The 26,965-nt window shown below is 37.2% G+C and overlaps 3 protein-coding genes across 7 annotated transcripts; 1 reads left to right on the top strand and 2 right to left on the bottom strand.

The window, feature by feature from the left end:
• Nucleotides 1-1,807: 1,807 nt before the first annotated feature.
• On the top strand, nucleotides 1,808-4,330 carry LOC130715307 (uncharacterized). 2 transcript variants are annotated; one of them, XR_009011617.1, is made up of 5 exons: nucleotides 1,808-2,141; nucleotides 2,310-2,368; nucleotides 2,855-3,036; nucleotides 3,874-4,008; nucleotides 4,119-4,330. XR_009011617.1 is itself a non-coding variant. In XM_057565387.1 (4 exons), exons 1-4 carry the CDS (start codon nucleotides 1,823-1,825, stop codon nucleotides 3,944-3,946), a joined length of 633 nt encoding a protein of 210 aa, XP_057421370.1. In that variant the 5' UTR covers nucleotides 1,808-1,822; the 3' UTR covers nucleotides 3,947-4,330. The 2 variants fall into 2 exon arrangements, 1 of the variants encoding a protein (XP_057421370.1); XM_057565387.1 differs by having other exon boundaries at nucleotides 3,874-4,330.
• Nucleotides 4,331-6,806: 2,476 nt separating this feature from the next.
• Nucleotides 6,807-11,995, bottom strand: LOC130710932 (transcription factor bHLH153). Of its 4 annotated transcripts, none has more exons than XM_057560324.1 (7): nucleotides 11,837-11,995; nucleotides 11,574-11,707; nucleotides 9,364-9,489; nucleotides 8,745-8,810; nucleotides 8,525-8,584; nucleotides 7,701-7,748; nucleotides 6,807-7,264 (listed from the first exon to the last, which is right to left on the bottom strand). In XM_057560324.1, exons 2-7 carry the CDS (start codon nucleotides 11,613-11,615, stop codon nucleotides 7,109-7,111), a joined length of 498 nt encoding a protein of 165 aa, XP_057416307.1. In that variant the 5' UTR covers nucleotides 11,616-11,707; nucleotides 11,837-11,995; the 3' UTR covers nucleotides 6,807-7,108. The 4 variants fall into 4 exon arrangements, with proteins under 4 accessions (XP_057416307.1, XP_057416306.1, XP_057416309.1 ...); XM_057560323.1 differs by having other exon boundaries at nucleotides 8,519-8,584; XM_057560326.1 differs by lacking the exon at nucleotides 8,745-8,810.
• A 6,334-nt stretch (nucleotides 11,996-18,329) lies between these two features.
• On the bottom strand, nucleotides 18,330-21,509 carry LOC130715887 (protein THALLO). The gene is made up of 7 exons (XM_057566037.1): nucleotides 21,040-21,509; nucleotides 20,144-20,238; nucleotides 19,973-20,063; nucleotides 19,155-19,402; nucleotides 18,886-18,946; nucleotides 18,726-18,794; nucleotides 18,330-18,623 (listed from the first exon to the last, which is right to left on the bottom strand). The coding sequence occupies exons 2-7, from the start codon at nucleotides 20,206-20,208 to the stop codon at nucleotides 18,492-18,494; spliced, it is 666 nt and encodes a 221-aa protein (XP_057422020.1). The 5' UTR covers nucleotides 20,209-20,238; nucleotides 21,040-21,509; the 3' UTR covers nucleotides 18,330-18,491.
• Between the last annotated feature and the right edge of the window lie 5,456 nt (nucleotides 21,510-26,965).

Below are 26,965 nucleotides of genomic sequence, written 5' to 3' on the forward strand. Positions count from 1 at the left end.
GAAGGAGACACCTCATGTGAGGAACCTCCCAAAGACAACAAGGGCACGTCAACCTCTTACATGCATAGTAGTCAATCGCAGATCGCGGGCAGATGACCCTAAAAAATGAAATCTCATCCAAGGGAAGGTCGCTACCCTATGGGACGGCGCTATCGCGCGCTATTGATAACTATGCTTACATGGCAAAAACAACCTCATTAGTAAATATTTTTCAAGGTACATTTTTTGTATTTTATTTTTGGGTTAACTATCATATTGGTCCCTGTGTTTGAGTCGCCGTCTGAGGTAAGTCCCTCCCCGGAAAATATTTGGTCTAAAGTCCCCGTGTTTGAAAAACTTTTGGAGCGGGTCCTCGCCGGAGGGCGGAGCTCCGGCGAGTGATGATTTGGATCGCTGACTGTGTTAGTTATGCTTACGTGGATTTAAAAAAATATTAAAAAATTAAAAAAAAATTACATGTCAGATTCATTAATCAAATTAACTACAATTAAACATATTAACAAATCTAACCCTAAATCAATTAACAAAATCAATTTCCCCCCAAATTAACTTCAATTCCCCCAAATTAACCCAAAAAATAACACTCCAGAATCATCATCATCATCAAAACACCTCAACCTCAAACCCAGTACACAACACAAACCCAGAACACCCAACCTCAAACCTCACCCATAGTTTCTAAACCCCCTCACCCAACCTCACCCTCACCCTCACCCACCTGCAAACCCTCACGACCTCACCCAACCTCAACCCTCACCCTCACCCACCTGCACCCTCACCCTCACCCCCAAACCCCAACCCGCAACCTCCTTCACCCAACCTCAACCCTCACCCGCAAACCCCAAACCCCAACCCGCAACTTCACCCCCAAACCCCAACCCGCATCCTCACCCTCACCTGCAATCGGAACCAAAACCAAAACCCCAACCCCTACCCCCAACCGAAATCCCCACCCCAATCTAAGTTTGGATCCAGAAGAACCCAGAACATGGGTGAGAGAAGAGAGAGGTGAAGAGATCGATCAACCACTTGATAGATCCAGAAAAACCAAAACATCAGTCTTCATTCTCTTGATAGATCCACTCATCAGGCTTCACCCATAGTTTCTTCTGCTTCCGACATGGAGGAGGCTCCGTCACTCACTCCTCTTTCTCTCTCATTTCTTCTACCTTATTCTTCAGCTGGTTCAAACTCTTTTCGATTTGGGGAAGTGGTGGTTCCCGATCTAGGTTTCTGCTGACGGGATTTGGTTGGGGAGCGTGGGAGGAATAAGGGGGTTGGGGTTGATGTTGCTGGGGTTTGGGGTTGGTGTTCTGGGTTTGTGTTGTTGTGTGCGGGTTGAGGTTAAGGTTGGGGGTAGGGGTCGGGTTGAGGTTGCGGGTGGGGAACTGAGGTTGGGGGTGGGATCGGGTTAAGGTTGAGGTTGGGGTGGGGTGGGGTGGGGGTGAGGATGCAGGGTTGCAGGTGAGGATGAATTGATGATGATGATTATTTGGGGTTGATCTGGGATGATGATGAGATTTGGGGTTGTGGTTTCCTCTTAACAGGATAATGGGTCATGATGATGATTTATATTTTTTATTTTATTTTATTTTATTAATTTAATTTAGTAGTCTGATGTATAACTTTTTTAATTTTTTTTTTAATTTTTATATTCCACGTAAGCATTTTTATCCTCGTCAGTGTGCCATTTAAGCACTCGCCGGAGCTCCGCCCTCCGGCGAGGACCCGCTCCAAAAGTTTTTCAAACACGGGGACTTTAGACCAAATATTTTCCGGGGAGGGACTTACCTCAGACGGCGACTCAAACACAGGGACCAATATGATAGTTAACCCTTTATTTTTTTTTGGAACTTTCTTTGAGTGCTTGCTGAAATATGGGATTGGGGCCCATATAGAGAGGAGCTTCCCAAGCCTCAGAACATTCATTGTTGATTCCCATAGTGGAGCTCGATTTCTGAGAGAGATGAAGAAGCATTTGATGGGTGCATATGCCATTGCAGTGGCTGTGTTGTTAGCATTGAGTTCGGTTGCATCTGCGGAGGAGCAACTGAGTCTAAGAGAATGCGAGAACCTTGGCTTCACCGGACTCGCTTTGTGCTCCGACTGTAACACGTTATCGGAATATGTCAAAGACAAAGGTATATATATATATAAAACCAAATCAATTTCCGATCTCTCTCAAGTTTCATTCAATACTAGTTTTACTTTGTTCTGATTCGTTGTTTGATCGCAACTACGATACATGGGTTAGGGTTTAATTTCATTGAATGAGGATTGTACTGAGGGTGCTCAGAATTCTGTTGCAGATTTGGTATCGGATTGTTTCAAGTGTTGCACGGAGGACTCTGATGATGCCACTACCAAGGTATGGTAACTTTGACAACCCCTTTTGGCTGTAGCTTATACAAACACTTTGCAAATTGCACAATATGGATATGGGTGTTTGGCTTATATTTTGTTTTCATTTTCAGTAATATATTTTTAATAAAAAGCACAAACATACCAAGTTCCTTTTACTTTGGTTAAAGAATTTTCAGAGGAAATGGTGTTATAGGAAATATGGTGACATTTTTTTTGTAATTTTAGACAAAACATATTTTTTTTGTAATTTTAGACAAAACATGTATGTATTGAAAGTAAAAACAATCGAAATGTTACCGGAACAACATTTGATTAGCTTGCCCAACTCATAGTTTTGTTTTGAAATTTAAAGAAATGTGGATCCTTTGTGAAAGTGTGTATGCAATAACTGCATCTGCATATACTTTTGCTGTCCTTTACATATTGCGCTGATATATGATCCCATGCCCTGGCTGATGAGAGCGAGACAATGTTCATGGTTCTTTTTTAGATTACTTACTCTGGTGCCTTGCTGGAAGTCTGCATGAGGAAACTTGTTTTCTATCCTGAAGTTGTTAGCTTTATTGAGGAGGAAAAGGATCAGTTTCCGTCTGTCAAAGTTCAATATGTTTTCAATTCTCCGCCAAAGCTAATTATGCTGGATGATGTGGGTCAACAAAAGGAAACAATCAGGTGAGTGAGACTTCTTGATTATTCTCCAATGAAATACCTTGCTAGCGTCTTGTTCTTGGAGCTCATTGTATGTTGGGTTTTTTAATTGATTGTGATAGTAAGACATTTGATGGAAATATAATATAAACCATTTTTATGTCCTTACCAACATCATAAGTTGTTAGGATAGTTGGTTCATGATATGATATGAGAGTTTCAATGATGACAAAGTCATCTAAAGTCCAATCCTTGTTGCCCCCATTATTTTCATAAAAAGTGGAATTTCATCATATGATAGGTGAGCTTGTGTATTGTACACGCCTCTACCCGATGGACTCTTGTGTGAAAGGGGCTTGTTAAAAATACAATATAAACCATTTATGTGTCTTCACCCAACAACGTAAGTTTATGGGGTAGTTAGTTCATCATTACACTGACTATGACTTTTCAAAGATGTGTTATTAGAAGGCTTATGCCCATAGTAAAATAAGATGCATAATTCTGATCAATATTGTTGTAGAATTTTTTTACAAATGTTTTATGTGATTGAAAATAGTATTGCATTTGATCTATGTATAGTTTAATTGCAATGGATATCATATTTACATCGGGATGAAAAATCGGATAAAGAATTATTTGAATTATCAATTGAAAAGGAGTAAGATTTTGAATTATTAAAGTATAAACGAGAATAATCACAACAGCTTTGAAAATCTTTCTTGCACAAAAAAGCAGTTGTGAAAACTTTTTTTTTGTGTACTTTTAGGAGTCACTGGTGTTTCTTTTTTCAAAAAAAATAAATAAATAAATAAGTGTTAGCTTGTTTATCTAATGCTTTTCTTTGTTTGACTGTTGCAGAGTTGATAATTGGAAACGTGAGCATATACTGCAGTTCCTGCGAGAGAAGGTGAAGCCTTCGGCTGCGGAGTGAGCAGCTTTTATTCTTTCTGTGCTATATTCTGGACTTCCATATTCTGATTCCACAAAAAATGAGTGAGTATATACTGTAACTTAGAAAAACCATTTAAACTTCCCTGATTCCTACTCACTGGTTTCCTGAAGTCCTGAACAACATAAAATAATGGTAGTTTGATTGATTTCAGTTGTGCAATTGATGCAATACGGCAGTTAGTTTCCCCAGTTTTATGGAAGCTGAAGAAAGTATTAATTGAAGTGTTGTAAGGTTTTATTTGCGACAAGCTTGTTTCATGATATATCATTGATAATGCTTGTATAGCTGATATTTCTTCAAAATAGCTGTATGAGCAGTCTCTTAATTTGTGTTTCTATAATGTTTCATCGTGCGTTAAGTTCATGTTTTTATAATTTGTTGTCAAGTAATAATCGGCAAGAACTGAGTATATCGCCTTCACATGGATTAAATGGAAGTAAGTACCAATTTTGAGCTTGGATTAAGTGTCTAAGTGATTGTGGTGTGTGATAGAATTTGGCTAAATGCATCAAAAAGTGTAAAGGCGTAAAATCAAAGGTAAACTTGCAATTATATAAGAGAAAACTGAAATTGACTTTCTTATTTTGGACAGATTATAATCTCTTTGTTCATCATGGATAGGTTAGATGAACTTCATACCAAACAAAACCAATATACTTGCTTTGAATTTGTTCGGTTAATTGGTACACTACAGACTCATGTTGAACCAAGCCAATTGCAATCAGATCTGTTTTCAACAGACTCATCTTGAACCAAACCAACTGTAATAAGATCTGTTTTCAACTTTTTTTCCAGTATAATAAACCAACCTGATCATCCAATTAGTGTTTTTTATATTTAAATATATTTATATTTATGTTTTTTAAACTTAAGTATTTATATATCTTGTTTTCCCGATAAAGCAAAAAAGTATTTATAGATCTTTTTTATTTTTATAATTTTTAAATCATGTTGACTTTGTCAAATGTGTCATTGGTTGAAACTTCAGAAAAAGAATAAGGTCTTCCAAAGAAATTATCAAATACCTAGAAAAACACTCATTATTTAAAAAGTTGCAATTTGCATGTATTAAAGTCTTACTTTTTTTTTATAGGCAAATATTAGTTGTTAATTGTTAGTAAATTAATTCCTTTGCCAGGACTCAAATCCTGTACCTAGAAAAAAACTCATTATTTAAAAAGTTGCAATTTGCATGTATTAAAGTCTTACTTTTTTTTATAGGCAAATATTAGTTGTTAATTGTTAGTAAATTAATTCATTTGCCAGGATTCAAATCCTGACCCTTCACCCTGTAAATCCCTTCATTCCCTTATGGTAAGGCCTGTCCACCGGTCGGGTTCGGTCGGTTTCGGGCCCAAAAAGCTCCACCGACCGAACCCGCATGACATAAAACTAGGCCCGTAACCGACCATGAGATGTGTCGGTTTGGATTGGTTTCGGGTTGGTCGGGTAACGGGCGGGTCGGGTCGGTTTCACCGGATTTTGCAGAGAATAGAAAGATGAAGAGCAAAGAACCCTAATTTGAGTAATTTCATTCAATTTCATCAAAAAAATTAACCAAAAACAACATAGATCAGATCTGGATATACCATATTACCATTACCAACTTACCAAGAAGTCAAGAACCAGTTTTCAATTGCTTATCTCATGCGAAATAGCATGTTCACTTCATCTTGCGATATCAGAATCGATTGAGGCAAAATGAAGATGAACAAGCTATCTCGGACCAGATAAGCATGGAGGAAGAAGACAAGAAGCTATGCAGATGCAGTGGTGGAGTGGCTAGGGTGGTGGCGGCACAGAGGATGGCGGCGCAGGTGATGAGGAGAAGAGTGGTGGCGGTGGTGAGGAGCTAGGGTTTGGAGAGAAGAAGAAGATGAGAAGAGAAGAGGAGATGGGTGGTGGCAACGGTGAGGAGCTAGGGTTTGGAGAGAAGAAGAAAAGGAGAAGAGAAGAGGAGAAGGGTGGTGGCGGCGCTGAGGATGAAGAGAACTGGAGAAGGGTGGTGGCGGCGAGAAGGATGAGGTCATGAGGAGAAGGGTGTGGCGGAGCAGAGGATGAGAAAAACTGGAGAAGGGTGGTGGCTGGCGGCGGCGAGGAGTTAGGGTTTGGAGAGAAGAAGAAGATGAGAAGGGTGGTGGCGGCGAGAGAAGAGGAGTTAGGGTTGAGAGAAGAAGAAGTGAAGACTGAAGAGAGAGAGGAGCTAGGGTTAAATTTTTTGGTTTTGGTGTTTGGGCCATTGCTTCACTTGGGCCATTTGTAATTTTTTTTTATATTAGGTTCGGTCGGTTCGGTCGGACTGGGCTCCAAACCGTAACCGACCGAACCAACTCATATGGAGTCGGTTTTTTCCCTCCCTCAACCCGCCATCCGACCCGCCCGACCGAGTGGGCCTATTTTTGGTCGCGGGCCGGTCGGTTTCGGTCGGACCAAACATTTCTGGACAGCCCTAGCTTTCCAAGTGAGCTACCCTTCCCCCCATTAATGTCTTACTTGTTTTTGGTTAAATGGCGGGGGCGCGTTGCTAGGCCCTGATGTATAAAACACTCTAAAGCAAGCAAGTAAAAAAAAATTAATACATGTTGAAATAAAAAAGTCTTCACCCATCTACTTCGAAACCAAAATACATTAGAAGGGCTCTATCTAGAAAAATCTTAACATGAAAAGTAATAAATATCATTTACCTTTCAAAGAAAAACAAGATTCAAGTGAAAAATAAACATAATCAAGAGCATTTTTCTGGGTGACATAATGCATACAGCATTGAAACATGTAGGTCAAAAGACTACTACACTAGTAATGAAAAAAAAGTTTAATGTCTAATGTTGACATTCGTACCTTCATCAAATCTTGAAACAACTTCCATTAAGCTAGTCAGTACATGGAATCATTGTACAGCTAGAAATTATAAATATACACTTTATAATCAGCACAGAGAATTAAGGATATATATGGCAACTTGATAGCTTACCGCCATCACCAGTTTAAAATTTTAGAGGCGTGGGGTTGCTACTAGATTGAATTCTTAACACTTCTAACTATTTTAGCAACTATGATAGATGATAGATTCCATAGATGTAAGAACATAATTTGATAAATTTCCAAGCTACAAGATTAGCTTCGCAACTTGGACAAAATTTGTCAATGAAATTGTGAGACAATATCCTTCTCAGATTTTGGTGAAGTGGTCTTGATTGGAGCCCAGATATCTGCACCATTGCTCTCAGCAACTCCCATAGTAATTGAGACTGGAACAAGACATAATCCTCTATTCCTCAGGCTGCATGGCTCTATGCCCTGAAGTGGTAAAAAATCTATTAGAACCCCATTTAACACCAGGAATAAATAACACTAGTTAACTAAAATTTTGATCTGTCAAATTTGATGAAGTCCCTTCCTAGCATATGAAGCAACAACAAGAACAGTTTAAAGACAGGTTAAAATAGGATAAATATCTTCTATCCCCAAATAGTGTCTCAATTTCCTGTCTCACCAATGAAATCTTGCCGTACCAAGAGGGGATGTTAATTTTGTTTTTTGTGGGACAAAGAATGAGACAGTTTGGGGATACAAGATTTGAATCTAATTAAACGAATCCATCTTCACCAATTCTCATTGGTGTAATAAATCTTTCATAAATGCCATGATGTAAAAGCCAAAAAAGCTTTGATCTCATGCATACATATATCCTACTCCACAGTCTCCACTGTGGTAATATTCATGTTGTGCTCACCTCCATCATGGTTGCTGGTGAACTCTCCAGGTAAGGAGCACTGAGCAGCTGTTGAAACAGGAAGAGAAAATCTTTGCATTAGATCAAAATGATAATGAACATAGTTTGGAATTTGCAACATCTCGTATTAGAGCATACGGAGAAACAATAAACTAAGACTATGTTCGGATACCTGTTGGCATGAGTGCTTATGGACATTAGCACTCATTTCAAGAAAAAGTGAACGGAAGTCTTTTACGGATTAGGATAAAAGTCCACTCACATTCACTCACTGGTATCCAAACATACACTAAGTCATCAGTCATCACTGATTCACTGTACATTTCTACTTGAAGATAATAATAAGCCTTTCTTTTTACTTCATCCAGTCCCATTATACTGCTACTTAATGTTGGTACAATATTGATTTTTGGGTAGGGTGGTAATGACAAGGTCAATTGAGGGAAAGAGGATAACAGATCAGAGACATAAATTGAATGAATAAATATCTTGTTTCATGGCTCAAGTTCAGCGAAACTAAATCTAAATAATGTTAATGCAACAATATTTTTATCCGGATTGCAGGTAGGTCCAAACTAGGCCTAGGGAACATTAGGAATGCTCTAATATGATATTAGAATAGCATTTAGTTTTGCTCCCTTAAATGAAGAAATATATTATTTAAGTGTGTTTATAAGAAATTTACATCAGGACAGAGAACACGGTGACTTGATTCAGGTCCAAATATTATTATAAGGCATGCTTGTGGTGTATTAAACCAGTTACTAGGATATTTATAACAATAAATTCAGAAAGTGGTTATTCAAGAATGTCCAAACCTTAACTTGTTTATGAAGGAATCCTATGTATTCCATCGCCTCATTAAGAACAGAAGATGTATCTGTCTGCAGTGAGAATCAGAAAGTCTTTAGACTCAGAAATTTAGAACAATTCATTCAAGTCAAATAAGTATGACAAGTAAAAGATATAACAAACACCACCAGATACAAAGTAAATAATAGTAAGTTATCAAATACATTGTGCCTGAAATTAACTGTGGTGTACCTTTCCATATGGGGAAACGAGCTGCTGAAGAGCAACAATTCGTTCTCCAACCTTTTCCTTCCTATCCTATTAGCAGAAGCATTTGAAATGTTACACAAAAAACTTATGTCACTTTCAATGAAGCAAGGCATTGATGTCATGCATCAAGGAGAGTTCCATGCAACAGGTTGGTTCAAACACAGAAATTTCACATCAATTTAGTCCCTCAAATCGGGGACTAAATTGATGTCACCTATCTCTCGGATGTGATTTCAACCTTAGCTTTCAGGAAGAAATGGATGTTCACTCTTTCTTTTATCTATTGATTTTGAGTAGTAGAGTTGAATAGGGCTTAGAATTGAGACAGTTATTGATCTCAACCTGAACTCAAGTCTCTAAATTCTTACCATAGGGAAGCTGTTTTCAATAATTGAAATTATTAATACAAACAACCACTAATAATATGATTAAGGAAACTCATACAGAGAAGAGGCACCAATGCTTGTTTCTCAATGAAAAACTTCAAAGCTAGGATACTGCTATAAATACAAGAGTGGATACTGAAAGACAAATAAAAAGGAAATGGCACTGTTATTCAACAACCAAAAATGATAGAAGGAGAAAAAGAAGCAGAATAAACCTTAGAACTCATAGATAAATCAGCCTTTTGCTTTTTAGATGCAATAGAGGTATAACTGCTCTGATCAACAGAGCATGGACTCCTTTTATGTCCGATCATTTTTCTAACATCTATCCCCTCTTCTCTCTGGTGGCAACAACAGAAAAAAAATCCAGTATAAGAACAAAGTAAGATAGAAAATATTGTAGTAGCGTGAATTATGGGGGAAAATGAAAACAGGAACAAGTTTGGTAAAAGAAAGCCTAAGTATCAACATTTCCTCTTACCATAGTAGAACTAGAATGTACTAAGTACTTTAAATCAATTAAGTGTGAAGATATAGACTATGTTCACAGTAGTCATAGACTAGTAACAGACACACAATCATAGTGCATATACAATACATAAAGTAGAAAACCAGTTTAATCCAGAGGGATCTGGCTCCTCTAAAGTGTGAGACTCACTTTAGAAGGCAAAGTAAGTTACTGTAGCCGTTGATTGAGAAATCAATGGCTGAGATTTAAAAGACATCATATTGTGCTATACATGTGCAAGTAAGTGATCAAAATCACAACGGCTACAATAACTTACTTAACCCTTTGAAGTGAGAGGAGAACCGAATCCTACCCAGTGTAATTGAAGAAAGTCCTGATAGCATTTTATTGGTGTAATTGAACAAGCTAACGACTGTATTTTCAGTTAGTTCAGCTTGATTGTCATACATCTTAAGGAGATCCTTACCCCCTTGCACCCATGGATTATTGGTGAGTGGCATTTGTGTATGGAGATCTATTAAGTATCTCTATTTTTGTTTAAACCGCAAGTATCCTCAACAAAGACAATCTTATTCGAACCGGGTAGAACATCTACGAGCACCAAAGGTCTCCATATCAAGTATTTAATGCAAGTGCATTCAAGGGGATTCGAACCCAAGGACGCATTTGGTGGTATCTATTGAGTACCCTGATAACCCTTTGAATGGATCTGCCTACTTGGCTACTTTTATTAAAATAATCCATCTTTACCCCAAAACACAATGAAAGTTAAAAAAAGTATGAAAATAAGGAAAGAAGCTTAATCAATGCCTTAATTTGATACAAAGGATTATAAAAGTCCATACTTTTCCAATTGGTAAAATTTACTCTAGGAGATCTTTTAAAAAAAAATAAAAAAGATAGGGAAAACAAAGTAACATTTTTATAGTTAAAAATAAGGAACTAGAGTGGTTCAACCCTTTATCCTTTAACTAAGTCGTTGGGTTAGATTCCCAAACTACTGTGAATAGGGAAAAAAAGCACATAATCATGTTCGAGCCGGGTAGGATCAGTGTGGTGGCAAAGTTCTCTCCACCAAGTATTCAACTCAAGCTCTCAAGCTGCATTCACATACGACCTTGCACCTTGGTAATTATATACTGATATATCAAAACAACATGCGCTGATTTAGTCAGACTAATACGGAAATTTCTCAAAATCGATGCCATCATATAAGAAAAGACCACTGATTAAATATTGAAAAAACTTAGAACAAAAAAAAAACAGCTAACAGCTACACCGTCCATAACCCAAAATCAAAAGTGGCCCCGTGATCATGATGCTAGACTGAGTCTGACTGCAAGGGAAAAGAATCAGCCATGCATTGCAATCAAATCACACAAGCTCCTTCAAACAGGCCAAGGGTCATCACTGTCGACAAATCCAATGGCTTAGAATTCATCACAGTTTTTCAATGGTCCAAATATGCTAGTACAAGAATTCTCCAGAATGTGATTTTACTAGTAACCATATCAAAATTATCATTTAATTTAATTATCTATTTTTAATTTCATGATGATGACAAGAACCTCAATCGTAAGGTGGGCCCACCATTTGATTTTTGGACAACGACATGCATATACAATATACACATTCACACACACATAAACATAACACTTTGCATGAACGAATCTAATTTGAGTGCAAAATCTTCCCAACTACTTTAGTTTAATGTTAATATCTTAATTGACAATGAGATAAGAACAATTACTTAATTTAAGGAAGAAAACAAAGGTTACTGTAGTGTAGAGAAAATCAAAGTAAAAACACAACCACTCATTATGATGGTACATGCATACTCTAGTGACTGTAGTGAAAAAAAAATGAAAAATTGGAACTTTAATCAACAACAATAAAAAAATTGAAAACCCAAAAAAGAAGAAGAAAAAGTGATGTTAAATTCAATTAAGAACTTACTGAAAACACTGAATCAGCATTGCAGAAGGAGCTAGCTATCATCTTTGATTTTGGAGCAGAAACCAGAAATGTTTGAAACCAAAAGCCCTCTTTTTTCTTCCAAAAGTTGGAAAGATTGTGACTTTAAGCTGTGCCTGTAATCAGAACTTCATTTTGTAAGACTTTTGGAGGAAAATTTAGAAACTTGATTGAAAAAAAAGTCACAGACACCACTACTAGAAGAGACAAATAGGACAGTGAAGTGAGTGAGTTAGGTACTTGACCTTGAAAGGAAAAATCTAGTGGAAGTTCATGAATGGAAGAAGAGGAAGAGGGGCAGTGAGGAAGAGGAACAGAGTGGTGTGGTTTCTAGTGGAAAAGGAAGAAGAGGAAGAGGAAGGGGGAGAAAGGTTAGTGTCAAAATGTGATTTTATAAAGCTAAAATGAATATAATACAATTTCTCCTTACGTAAGATTTTTAATTGAAAATTGTCATAAATATATACTTGACAGCTAATATCCAACCAAGAGGGACATTTTAGTTTTTCTCATTTTCTTCATAATCTTTTTTATGTTAAAAACCATGCTTGTTTTTGAAAGAGACATGAAATTTCAAAATGGGGGGCATTGAAGTCATTACATGATGGGTAACAAGAGTGTTAGTTTTTTTTTTGCGAAATTTTTTCCACCCACTCTGAATCTGGGTAGGTGGCGGCGTTCCTTGTGAGGAAATCAACTACACCATTGCCACTCATACAAAGATATAAAATTAAAAGCAACAAACAAATGACGGCAATCCTTAACAATCATGGTCAAATAAGACACCCTGAAATCCAATTTGTTTCCATGCGAATTGATTGGAAAACCCAACTTCATATACAAAGACATGGCTCATCGTAGACCCATCCTCATTGTCATCGTCGCAGATATCGCATGCAATGGAGAGGAAGAGGTTGCAGCATGAACAACCCCATCGTTGTCGACCGCCACCATCTCCACCCCGTCAAGTTCCCTCCTTTCCCGAAGCATCAACATTAAGCTTTATCTGCTCCAATGGAGCTTTATCTTTAGAGCTGTTGATCGGAACTCCTCGAGTGTGTTGGATTTGATTCAATGGAGGTCTTGGTTGTGGCTTAAATCCATCTCTAAGCACTTTTTCTATTCGTTGTTTGAGTGGATTTCGAGTCCACTTAAATGTCTCCAATCGTTGTGAGGATGGCTGTAGGAAGCTCTTTTCGCCTATGACATTGTTACTCTGCATAATACGTTATTGGGTTCGTGTTTGGCGGTTGGGTTGTAGGGTTGTTGTGGGATTGGCATATTCATATTGCCTTGCTGACTTTTACCTTTTGCCTAACTGGTTTATGTTTTTTGGTTTTTGCATTCTGTTTTTTCTTTTCCCCTTTTGAGTCTGTTGTAATTATGTTTTTTATTGCTGAACTTTTTCTTCTTGTATTGAGGTTGGAGTACACCTTGTACTCCACTTTTAATACAACCTTGGCTCATCAAAAAAAAAAGGCCTAGCCTCCTCCACACCGCCTGGTGAGCGGAGACAACAACTCCACTCTCATCCTCCACCGATATCTAAGTTTGCAAGAGGTGTAACCCACTATGCAACCCCCGCATCAACACAAAATGGACCACAACTGAAGACGACGCCATTAGGAGCTTCCCACAGGGCGTATAACAACGTTTGGAAGACCATCATAGCATATGGATCAACATTCATGAGGAGCTGCATAACCAAATCGACAAAGTTAGAGAAGGCAGCAACATGCAACGAAAGAGGAGAAGAAAACTAGATTTGGAAGACCATCATAGCATATGGATCAACATTCATGAGGAGCTGCATAACCAAATCGACAAAGTTAGAGAAGGAAGCAACATGCAACGAAAGAGGAGAAGAAAACTAGAATCTTTGTGTCACAAGGCATAGCATGAGCACATGGTCCATGGTTTCCCTCTCCACACCACACGACAGGCAGCTCAAATCCAAATCTACCCCACGACATTGAAGATTCCCTCGGACAAGTAAGAAATGAGACACAACCCGCCAACAAACCTTTATGCACCCTTAGAATTTCCTCCATGCCACCTGCGGGAGAGCCAAAGATGGTGAGGACGAAGAACACTCGTCCTCCGCTCTATCACAATCATAATCATCATGAATTTGAGATGATGATGGTGGTGTTGAAGCAATAACTGTTTCACATGAGTTTTCCATCTAAGAAGAACATATAAGTTAATGTGTTTTAATGATGACAAAGATTATGAAGACAACAACATAAGGCTATGAAGATGGATTTCAAAGGAAAATCAAAACTGCAAATGACGGTTAATGTGAAAGATGATAATTGGTAATGAATTTTGCTAAGGACTAAAATCGCACGAAAGAACAAAGTAGAAGAACAAAAATGCAGTTAAGCCTTTATAAAAAGGAATTAAGCATGATGCAAATTAATATATAAATAAGTACCATACATGTTTGATTTAAGCAAGTACATGTAGAATATCTCTTTTGACCTAGAAAAAAATAAAAGAGACTTCTTGGTATCATCTCTAAAACAATAATGTTTTGTTCACCAATTAATTTCATCTCCACCTTGGGAGGTAGTGAAGAAATGAGAGATAAATAAGTGATATGATATGTGATGTGACAGAAAATGTAGAAAGAGATAGAAATAAAAATGAGTGAAAATGAAATGGAAGAGAAGTGATGTGTGTATAAATCGTTACTCCAAATTAGACTAAGAAAACTTAAACGAGAGACAACTTACCACCAAATGAACATGACACTATAACACTATCACTTTATTTGTTAGAAGAGAGATAGAAGAGAGAGAGAGAGATGCAAGAGATGAGGGAAGTTACCCTGTTTGGCAGGAGGGAGGAGGGGGCTGCAGAGGTGGGGCCCACCCATTTTTTGGGTCTCTTCAATTTGAGGAGAGAAGGAACAGTGATCGTGGGCTGTATTTTTTTTTTCTACTTTTTGCTCACTTAGGGTCTGTTTGTTATGCAAGAGATGGAGAAGAGAGAAATAAGGGAGAGAAAAGTTGTGAGAACTACCTCCGTTTGGTTGCCAAGTGAGAGAGAAGAGAGATTGATTATTACGTGGGACCCATAGCTTTTTCTCATCTTCTCATTTTCACTCCGTTTGGTAGAGAAGAGAGAAATAGAGAAGAGAGAGTAGAGAAGAGAGAAGTTGAGTAGAAAGAAATATGTGAGAAATAGAGTAGATTTAGATGTTGTTTGGTATGGTAGAGATAAAGGAGAGGGAGAAGAGAAATAATGAGGTGGAAGAGAGAGAAAAAAAGTTAACTTTTGATTAAAATATTTTTTTAATGTCAGAATGCAAATAGTGGCGGTTCTAAACCGCCACTAAAAACAAGAAACGAAAAACGAAAAGTAAAAGTAATGTCAGAATGCAGATAGTTGCGGTTTTAACCGCCACTAAATGCACAGAATAAAAAAAAAAAGGAGGAGCAGCCATCATTTCTCTTCGCAAAACGCGAAGAGAACAAAAAGGTGAAAATCTTCACCCTCTATCTCTCTCTTTGCTACAGTGTTCATGTACCAAATAAATGTACTTCTCCAATCTCTCTCCTATCTCTCTCTCTTCCCTCAATCTCTTCTCTATTTTTATGCTACCAAATATAGTGTAAAATCTACTCTATTTCTCACATATTTCTCTCTACTCAACTTTTATCTTCTCTACTCTCTCTTCTCTATCTCTCTCCACCCAACCAAACAAAGTGTAAAGATGACATGAAATTCAGCGGTGGTATTGAAGAATTCAAAATATATATGGTACTCAAGAATTCAAAAAACATAAAGAGCTAAATATAATTTAACTTTTGGAGTAATGATACATTTGCACCTCACTTTCTCAATCATATTTTTATACATTTTTTCTCTGTTTTTCTCTGCATTTCCTAAATCATAAATCATATAACTTATTTCTCTATTTAGTCTTCCGATATAAATAAGATGAGGCCATGGAAATAGAATGTCTACGCAAGATTATTCCAACTTTTCCCCCTTCTAAACGGATAACTGAAAACAAAAGTAGTACATTAGTTAGTAAGATGCTTGACTAATTAAGAAGAACAATGTCAAGAATTAGAAGTGGCAGCTCATTCACAAGGCAAGCCAATCCAAACGTTGGTCTATTTTTGGCGGGAAACCGGTGAAAAGTCATGTCAGTCATAGAAGCACTTTTTTCAGCATCGGGTACGCTCTTTTATTCAGACAACTTTTTTTCATTTCTCTATTTTCTACAAACCTAATCTCTCACCTCATGACCCCACCACCGCCACGCGCTCCTCTCACCGCGTGTCTCACAACCGCGCACGTGGCACTCTACGACTGTTTTCGGTGTCTCGAAAGTCGCGAGATGTTGTGGGTCAGTGGGGTCCACGTACACGCTTTCTTCTACGACCGAGCGCCCCAAAAGTCCACGAGCGAACGGTTTTTGTCGTAGTTTGTGGGCCCACGCGGTTTTGCTTGCTTTCTATCTTTCTTTCATTGTCTCCTCTTTTTTCTATGACTTCTCTGTTTGTCTACTTTTTCTCCTTTTTCTTTCTAATATATTGAAAATAATGTTTCAGAAAATTAGGAGCACATGTTATTTATTTAATTCATGGTTTAGTTAGTTTAACTAACCACTCAACCATGGTGGTTAGTTTAAGAAAAAAACAAGCTTAGTTATTCAAAATCGAGAGGCTGAGAATAGTTATAGTGTGAACTATTTAAACATAGTCTAAGTAGTGAAATTTTGGACAAAATGAAATAGTTGGTTTTTGGAGTTATTATATTTTTAGAGTTTCATATACAATGACTAACTTTTTTTGCAATAATATACTCAACTAGTAATTGAAAATTCTTGTAAAAAAATTTAATAATTGAAAATTAATCCCTTTTTAGGTGTAAAGTGGTCCAAATGAATATTACATTTACCCATATTATTGTATTTGTCATTTGTCATACATACAACAAAAAGTTAGGGTCATTAATGGTTAGCTCAAGTGATAAGAGTTAGGAGACATAAGGGTTGAGTGAAATGAAAGGTGAAAGGTTCATGGTTCGAATCTTGGGGAGAGACTAATTTACTAACAACTAACATTTGCCTATAAAAAAATATTAACAAAAGGTTAGTAATGGTTCATTCACATTTTACTTTCTCTTTCATCTTATTTCCATAGACATTTTGTTTTTAGCTTTTTCTACATTTCCTATAACATCATATATCATATAATTAATTTCTTTCTATTTTTTCTTATTCAATTAATTTCTTTCTATTTTTTCTTATTCGACTCTTGTATGAGTGGAAGAAAAATGTAATGGTTCATTATTCTAGATTTATTGGGTTAGTTTTAGTTATTTATTTGTTATGCATATATAATATTAGGTATATATATATTTTTTTCTGCATCGGAATATAATATTAGGTATATTAAAAATGAGTAGATTATTAAGGGAGGCAGAGAGCTGATTCAACAATTCTACAGCACGTCATTTATTAATTTTTCTAAAAAATTACTGAACTAAAAATAAACAATTTTAGGATTTAATGTAGCACTTTGTTTGTAAAAAAAAAGTACTCCATGGCATATCACTTTTTGTTTAATTTAGGAGTATCACTTTTGTTACATTGATAACGGTCCTAGTTTATCATGTGAGAAAACAAATTTTAAATTTAATTCAATAAAAAAATTGTGTAACTATTCTTGAGTAAAAGGACTACCATGGCATGAAAATGATTGGACGTTGAAGTGCATCGTTCTTCCTAAATCAGAGTAAGAAGATTCTCTAGTGGTGGTGCACGATTTTGGATAAATTTCAGGCACAGTGAGGCAATGCAAGACCTAGTTGGGTTGTGAGGTATCAGCTGTAAAGATACTCTAATGTTTAAGTTTGTGTATAATTAAAGAGAGAAAAACTTAAAGTCTTAAAGGAACAATGAGTTAGCAAAATAAAGAATGTTTATGTAATTAAATGATCAAACCTGACATTATAGACCAAGGTGTGACTTGTTATTATGGAGTTTGGCCTTAGAGAAGTCTTTGAGGAAGATTTTTGTTATGGCACTAGATTACCGTACTTGGATAAGAACATATGACTATGTTTAAGAGTTGATTTGTTGGAACGTTTCTTCATTGAAAGAATTCTTCTTCTTGTCTCTAGCAATCAGGTAGGCAACGAAGGCGGCCTGCAAACCACTTTGATGATGCTCAATCAGTAAAGTTGAGGAAGAAATAAGAAATTAAGAATTAGGGTTAGAAGTTAATGTGTACCAGGGTAGCATCCCCTGGTGTGTACTTATATATTTAGGGTGTAACAAACCTAGAAGGAATTATCTGAGATATAATAGCGATATGTTAAAGATATAACAAATATTATTTTGTAATAGGAGGTATCACATATATTTAGGGATCCTTATTCTCATATGCATAGGACATTGTCAATATTTGACCAAAGTACATGAGCTTGTCATTTTATTATGTGATAGTCGCCACCAAGTCTGAGTATCTAAGACATTAGGATGCTTGAGTGTCAAGTTCCAAGATGTGGTCTATGGACGCTTTAGCTAAGCAAGCAAGGGTACCCAAGTTAAAGAGGGTTTCTGAATTGAAGGCTTAAGTCGAAGAGCTTCAACGACAACAACAGGTTAAGATCAATGAAGCTAGGGAGGCTATCGACTAGTCAGTTACAAAGGCTCCATGTATCTGACTCTGACTGCTGCAGGTTCGTATGGTGCAAGTTAAAAAGCTGAAAAAGTACTATAAAACACTACTCTGAAATAACTGGATCAAAACTGATAAATTTACAAACATGCCATAAGTCAAATATGTTCATCTTCCAATCAATAATTTCCAATGGTATAAGGGGCAAACTAGATGATAATATCAGATGACAATATTGTAAATCCGGTTGATAATATCAACTCTTAAATCGGATGCTTCGACTGATAGATGCGTTAATTCCAGTGGATTCCCCTCCATAAGGTGCGGTTGGCCTTCTAATGCTCTGAACCTGCCCCTTGCGATTCTTAACAGCCTTTTCATGTTTGCGCTGCACATTAAGATAACAAAAGAAAGAAAAATAGCAAACAAGAAGCCAGTTAAAGATTTGAAGTGTTTGTTAACCATGAAGAACAAGTGTTATTTGAAGTACCTTGTAATTCTTTCTAGGATTCTTCTTCCCCTTATTGCGATTTCGAGTTAGTCCCCTGTTCTTCTCCATCTATAGCATATTGGCAACAAGTAAAAACACACAACATTGCAAGAAAATATGAGCAACTAAATTGAAAACTATGATGGATCAAGTAAAGAACCTGCGAAGAGATATGGCGCTTTCCTTCTATAGAATCTGGCAAAGTGGGTAATGCTGACTTCCTGCAAAAGATAAACAATCTTTATTATCATATTGAAAAGGAGCCCGTTTAGATCCATGCTTATTAGAGCTTATCTACTATAAAAGCACTAAATAAGCTCCAATAAGTGCTCTTTCGTTTTCAGCCGAACAGATACAAAGACTGAAAAGTAAAATTCCCTGAATCAGATCAGAGAAAATAGCCAAGGCTAAAGGGTACCAGAAATTCACCTTGAGTAAACCTCAGCTTTTGCAGCCAATTTAGTAGCACGCAGTTGTTCCACTTGCTTGTAAAATTCATTATCTGAATCCCCTCTTTCATCATTCTTCTCTTTGGCAGCAACCTCAAGAGACCCATGGCGACCATCATCATAATCTCTCGTCTTAATTCCAGCACCAGCCAGCACCCTAAGCTCATGTTTCCTTCGTCTTTCGCCAATTTCATCTCTCTCGGGTAAATCATCATCGCCAGAAACCACCTTACCGAAAAAATGGGATCGGTGAGATGTCTCAAAAACAGATGATATGAAAAATAAAACTTTTTGTAGCCTAAACAGTGGAAAGATTTCTTTTGAGATCATGAATAGCATGGACTGCAGATGCTGAACAATGTTTTGCATGGACAAACTAATCCAAATTTAGCAATAGGAGGGTAACAGATTAGTGGTCATTCAACCTTATCTTATATGATATTCCGTAATATAACAACTAACAAGTAAAATAGTCACCATGTACATATAATGGAAGAGATATATGTTTAAAGACTTTCTTTATTTCCTAGAGTATCCCCTACTCAATAAGAAATCATATCCTGGAAAATGGTCAGACACCAAACGTGGCCCCAACAATATTTTTTCCATACACATAAATTTTGGGATTAAACTCAGGAACTTGTGTTTAAGAGACTCAAGAGTCAAGCCCCTTCACTCAAACCAACAGACCAGTTAATATGTCACATTTTTTAAGTAGCTTACAAAAATGCAGGTTACTATGAATTGCATAAGAATAAAAAATCATAATCCATCTTACAAAAATCTCTATTTCAATACCTTGGGTTTCTTCAGATTAGATTTACGAAGACCCTCAGACAATCTAGCTGGCCCCAGAGCATCATCATCAAAAACTTTTGTTTCAAGATGACTGAAAAATATTGAAGTTGCTAGTAAGCTTCAAGACGTTGGAAACCAGTAATATAAAGGATATAGGAGTAAAGCTTGTACCCAATGGCAGGTCTCAAACGCTTTAGCGCAGTGCTAGGCTTTGGAGCAGTTCTAACTTTTAACATTTCCAAACACTGCACACCAATGTGATCCTTCTGCCATATGAAGGTTTATTTCATCAAATTAATTACATTTTACAGCCAAAAATTCCATAGGTACTTTATGTTGATAATCAATCAAACCAAAGCAAACATCATTTTCACAGATTATCATTTGGAAGACAGATAACTAAATAATCCAAGATTAAATAATAATGATTACCATTGCTTCTTCTGGTGATTCAGCAAAGACAAGTGGTTGCTCTTAGTTTTTAGTGATAGAATCAATTGTCAGTTGAGCATTCAAATTATCCTATTTTACTACTGTTTCTAACGCGCTACTTCCTTTAAGAATGTCCCCAACTCCAACTAGAAGTTTTTATCTGTTTAGGGAGGCATGAATTAGAAAATTGCAAAATCTAAAGACAACTAACTTCATCTCAAATCTGATATTTCTGTGCATCAATAGTGTAAATATTTAGAGATAACTATCCATTTGTTGTTGCATTAGAGAGTTTAACTATCTACTGGGAAATAATATCATTAGCCCATTCTATTTAATTTCCAGAACTACCTTGTTTGCATGAAGTGTAAAGTATATTATATATATGCTATAACATCTAAACTTCAAAATTCAATTATGCTCCACAGAGGCTATTATTCTCACCACTTCATAAGAGCACTTTTCTATAAGCCTATAACATCAGCATCAGCACTGGTACAAATTTAAGAATAGCCCACCTAAAAAATGCTATGCAAATGATGGGTAGCAATGTAGCATAGATAATATATATAGAAAAATAAGAGGAGAACCCAAAATGCTTATTCATATTCAATAGAAGAAAAAGAATGAAGTACCTGCTTAGTTCTGAAGAAGTGCACAGAGGACCCAAACAGGACAACTTGTTCGTGATGGTAAAACAACTTGACCTACTCAACTATCCACCCACGATGAAACCTCGCACCAACAAAGTAAAGTAACCCCGCGTCCACAACGGTTCACGACGGCGGTGGAGAGCGGAGCCTGTGAAGGAGGAGGCGGCAAATAGTGAAAGGCTAGCGAACGGCAGACAACGACGCTGGAAGCAGAGGAGTACGGTGGCAATTTCTGTTGCGGTTACGAAGGTTAACTCTGTTTTGTTTTGCACTTTTGCGTAGAAAACCTTGTTTGTGAAAAAACTAGGATCATGCAAGCGTCATTAGTTTGATATAGGGAATAAGAATTTGCCCGCTATGGGAATTGCTACCCCCTTATTTTCCAAAAAAAACCCAAAATGGTCCCATGTTTTAACACCCCATTTTCTCCCTGCACTTTCTCCCGAGCTTTAGGGCTCGGGATTGGAAGTTATTTCCCTACGTTTTCCTTACTGAAGTCTAAGGCTCGGAAATTCTTCTAATTTCTTCAAGGAAGCTTTCTGAGGTTGAACCTCGGGAACACATTTTTCACATTTCCGAGCTTGATAAATATCGGGAAATCCACGTTTATAAATTACCGAGGCATAGCCCTTGGAATTATTCCGGGAATTAGACCCTCGGGATGTTTCTGAGGAACAAAGCTCGGGAATTTTCATCAAGAAATTTATAAAATATTCTGAGATTTAAGACTCGGGATGTTCCTGAGTACCAAAACTCGGGAATTATCATCAAGAAAATTATAATATTTCCCGAGATTTAAGGTTCGGGAATTATTAAACATGGATATTATAGAAATTTCCAGCTTCAAAGGGGGTAGTAAATTCAAGAGTGGGGGTACCAATTCTTACTCCCTTTGATATATTGTATAATATAAAGTTGATAGTATTGAATAAGACTCGATTAAAATTTGGGTGAATTCTATGGTATTTATACATTATTTGCGGTGTGATATTTGCTGTGAATAGTACCGTTGAAAACAATAGGCTTCTGGTCGTCGAGACTTATTGACGACATGGAAGGCGACATGTGGAGATCGTGGTCGGTGAATGAAGGAGACGGTGGTGCAGCTCTGACACCACTGCTTTGGAACAAAATTTTGGTGATGCAAAGATGAATGGTCGCGAACTGTATGATGAATTACTTAATATTTTTTTTTTGAAAGGCATTAATAATGCTAATAATATTAACATTTAAAATTTATAAAAGAAAATATATTAATATAAATACATGAATGTTGCCTCAGTTACAACATGTATATTTTCTATTAGTACACATTATTTCAGGTACCACACCTTAATCCGGTTTAAAGTGCCACAATAAGTACCAAAAATTGAATATCATGCAACAATTTGGTTATACACATTGTATAACTTATCATATCGGTTAAATTGACACAATCATATATTTGGTGGGTGGTGGTGGTGATGAAGAATAGTGGTGATGATGATGGTGGTGGTAGAGATGACGGTGGAAGGTGGTAATTGTGTTGATAGTGGTGATGGCGGAAGTTGCAGTGGTGGGTGGTGGCGGTAGAGTGGTGACAATGGCGATGGTGGTGGTGGAGGTAATTGTGAGGAGGGTGGTGAAGTTGGTTGTGGTGGCGACGGTGGCACTGGTAGTAGCGGTGGTGGTGGTAGTGGTAGTCTTGTGTAACACCCCAACTTCCGGGGGTCACAACAGTAACTTTCTCGAAAAAGATATGCAACAACTTACATAAGTAGTTCTCAAATGCGAATATTTTGTTTTTCTTTACAAATCATTTATAGAACATGACATGCATACTCCTATCAATAAATAAATACACATCTAACCTCGACCAAGACAAGTACACGGAGGTAACAACGAATGACCATAACATATACAACATAGCAAAATATAATTAGGTTCAACAAAGGAATCCAATATGCAATGACTCTGTAAATCCGATAGACTCACTGCGATTCCCACACCGGAGAACCGCAAGAAAGAAATGCATCGAAACCTATCCCGACTCTCAAATACAAACTCATAAAATTATCATGCATGCTTCAACCAACAATGGTAAGCTTTGTACCGCAAAGGCTCTAGTCTTACATCCGACTCTACTCTAACGAGTTTTCCAATAATCCTCCATTGGAATCATAAGATTGTTCTAATCCTCTCTCGAGGAACTCTTCTCGTCGGGTAGTATAACAACATTCTTCCAATTGGGTAGTATTTGCTCACATCATCACATGACCTCGTCTCACGGTTTTCGGCCGTCCAAACACAAGCATACAAATAATGGAGTGCGAGGATCACTCTCCCAAAAATATTATATAGTAGCACAACATTGTATCATTACAATAATAATCAATAACATTGCTAAACACTAGAAACAACATGAAATCATATCTTGTTATTCATCGAAGTCATGTTATCAATCCACACAATCACATAATAGACATATCATTACATCAAAGTTAGTTGCATGGTATGCTGGTGCAATGAATGCTCAAAATGATTCGGATAATCGTCTTTTCTCTAGTAGACAAGCCTAATGTTGATCATTTTTGCTTGGGTGTCACTTACTACCTATGCATTGATATTGTAATACAAGAAAAGGGGTTTAAATGTGTTCAAATAAAACTTGAGTTTCAATAATTTTGGACAAAAGCCTCACCAAGTGAGCATAACCTTAATCGAATCAAATCTAGCTAAAGCCTCACCATACAAGTTAAATGCCCAGTATCATTTTAAGGATCATAATCAGTTACTCTTTATGTTTTAATGTTTACAAATCAGCTGGCCTAATAGCACTAAAGAAAATATGTGGCAGTTGAAATGATATTGATCAAAGACGATGGACGATCACAAAACATCGACCTCATGGTATTTATTGTTCTAAAAAAAATTTGGAAATAACTTTGCTATGTGTTTCAAACAAATCATGTTTCCTCTTTCATAATTTTTCAAATTGTAAAAAGAAAATCGATTGAGTTGAACAGTATAAGGTTATGGCGAGCTTACAATGACTTTCAATTGAATTCATTTTTCTCCTTTACAATTGGCCAAATTGTAAAACGGATATCAATTGAGTTGAACTGTACGAGGCTATGACTTATAGATGTTTAGCGAAGTGAATGGAGCAATGTGTATCAGGGCCAAAATTCGCACATAACGAGCAAGGCGTCGCTAGATAAAAGGGCACGTATGTTTAAGGAAAAAGAGATAGATATAACTTGAATATTTATAACTGCGCGAGTTTTCATATCCGAGAAGCTTAGTATATAAGTAATAGGCTTAATTGCACTTTTGGTCCCCCAACTATAACCTTCCTGCGAAAATCGTTCGTAAACTTCAACATTAGCAAAACTCGTCCCCCAACTATACACACAGTTGCACTTTTGGTCTTCCGTTAGCTTTCCGTCAGAAATCTAACGTGAGAAGCTTACATGGCTTACTCACGCGTTTCTCACGTGATCATTCAGGAGAGAGAGTGATGACTGGACACACATGTGCTTCTCACGTGATCTAACCAAGCTACTCAGGTCAAAATTAGGTTTTTTAATTTCAAAACCTAAGGGACCAAAATTGCAACTCATAGAAAACCCTAGGAGAAGAGAACGAAGGAGGGTGAAGACGATGACAGCGAAGAAGACGACGCCGACGAAGAAGGCAACAATGAAGAAGACGACGCCGACGGAGAAGGCAACAATGAAGAAGAGCACCCCGACGAAGATAGCAGCGGCGACAAACAACAATAGACCCAAGAAGGGGACCCCGAGGAAGAAACCATCTGCAACCAACAGCAATGGACCCAAGAAGGGGACCCCGAGGAAAGTGATTAAGAAGAACGTGGACTGTGACAAGGAAGAAGCAAGTGGTGTGGTCCCAGAACGTGAACTTTCTCGGGATGCTGTTCCTTTGCCCTCTACCCATGTGCGAAGGTAAGATTTTTTATTCTTCCCTTTATCTTTATGTCATGTTGAATGAGTAGTTGAATTAAATCAATGTTGTTTGTTGTCCTTTTGTTGTTTGTTGAATTTAGGCTTGAATTTAATATTGTCCTTTGTTTTGTCCAGCTTAGTGTCAAATAGTATAAGAATACTGTTGCATCATGGTGGGAAATTGACCTTTGAACCCAGATTTGAATATCATGGTGGTTCTGTAGAACAATTGGTTGACTGGGACACAGATGTAATATCTTCTATTGAGATGGGTAAGGAGGTATTTAGATTAGGGTATAAGGCTTTTAAAGCTTTATGGTACAGGCACCCTGGGGCAATAGGTCCAAGTGGGAATAGGCGTATAATCACTGATAAGGATGTGCACCAGTTCTGCTCTGATGTTAAGGGGTATAATCTAGTCCATTTATTTGTTGAGCATGACAATGGGATATCATTAGATGTTGTTGACTCAGATGATGATGTTGCAATAGTTGATAGGTTGTATGTGATTTGTGGGAAGTTGATTCAGGGTGAAAAGGATGTGGAAAAGGATAAGGTGATTCAAGAGGAGGTTGTTTCTGTGGAAAAGGATAAGGTGATTCAAGAGGAGGTTGTTTATGTGGTACTAGAGTGTGAGAAGGATAAAGTGGTTGAAGAAGAACTTGATAAGGAGAGGGTGGTGGAAGAAGAGGTTGGTAAGGACAAGTTAGTTGTAGAAGAGGCTGAGAAGAAAAAGTTAGTGGAAGAAGAGGCTGAGAATGTAGTGGCAGAACAGGTTGAGAAGGAGAAGGTAGTGGCAGAACAGGTTGAGAAGGATAACCAAGTGGTGGGAGAAGAGGGAGATGATGAGTCATATCACCCTAACAGTGATGACAGTGATGATTCCTCAGTGGTGTCACTAGATGATAGTGACTATGAGGAAAACTAGGACTGGACCACAATCTTGCCTCATGAGTCCCTTGTTGATATACCTCATGATGCTCCACCACCTGATCTGTATGAACTTTCATTACCTGTAGACACTAATGATCCAGGAGCAACATACTCAGATTTTGAAGATGAAGATGGGGATTCTGATGATTTAGAGAGTCCATCTGAAGGAGAAGGAGAGGAAAGGGCAAGGAGATACCCTAGGTTTAGCCTGCAGAAGATGGTGATAGTGTGAACTTTGTTCTTGGTCAGATATTTGACAGTAAGGATATTTTTATTCATGCTGTTAAGGAATTTGCTCTGCAACATAAGAAAGATCTGAAAATAGTGAAGAATGACAAGAAGAGGGTGGTTGTTAATTGTGTCAAAGACTGCCCATTTAATCTGAGAATCAGTAAGACAAATAGCAGGCACTACTTCCTGCTTGTCACATATGAGGCTACTCAAAATTGCTGCAGGTAAAACCTAATCTTCCAATTTATGTTTTGTACTTATTTAAATTTTTTTTTGACATTTGTATTGTGGTTTTTATTTTGTTCCAGGTCTGCATCAAACAGGCAGGCTAAGACTATGTTTATGGCTAGGAAGTACATGCCTCTTCTCCGGCACAGTCCTAACTTGAGCATACCTGGATTAATTGAAGAAGCAAGAAGTAGGTGGGGTATACATTTGGGGTGGTGTGTGAGACCCAAGTTTTTGAGTTGGAATAAACCGAATAAAATTTCTTTTCACGATTAATTTGATGTAACGTGAAGGGAAAACCTGAACAAGGGGTAAATGGATGGAATGAATTTGTGAAGGAGAAAGTTCAAGAAAAGCTAAAGATTGTATCAAAGTCGATAAGAGTTATAGCACGACTAATATTCGCATTTAAAACCTAGGACAAGAACTTTAGGAAACAAAACTATGTTCCAGCTTTGGAACACTATAGGAATATAATTTCCAACAAACTTCCAGCTTTGGAACACTATAGGAAATTTTCCAAAAATCTTCTAGAGGAAAATAGGACTTTCTCTTATTCCTTTCCAAAA

This window comes from Lotus japonicus, chromosome 4 (assembly GCF_012489685.1).
Source record: "Lotus japonicus ecotype B-129 chromosome 4, LjGifu_v1.2".
Taxonomy (NCBI): domain Eukaryota; kingdom Viridiplantae; phylum Streptophyta; class Magnoliopsida; order Fabales; family Fabaceae; genus Lotus; species Lotus japonicus.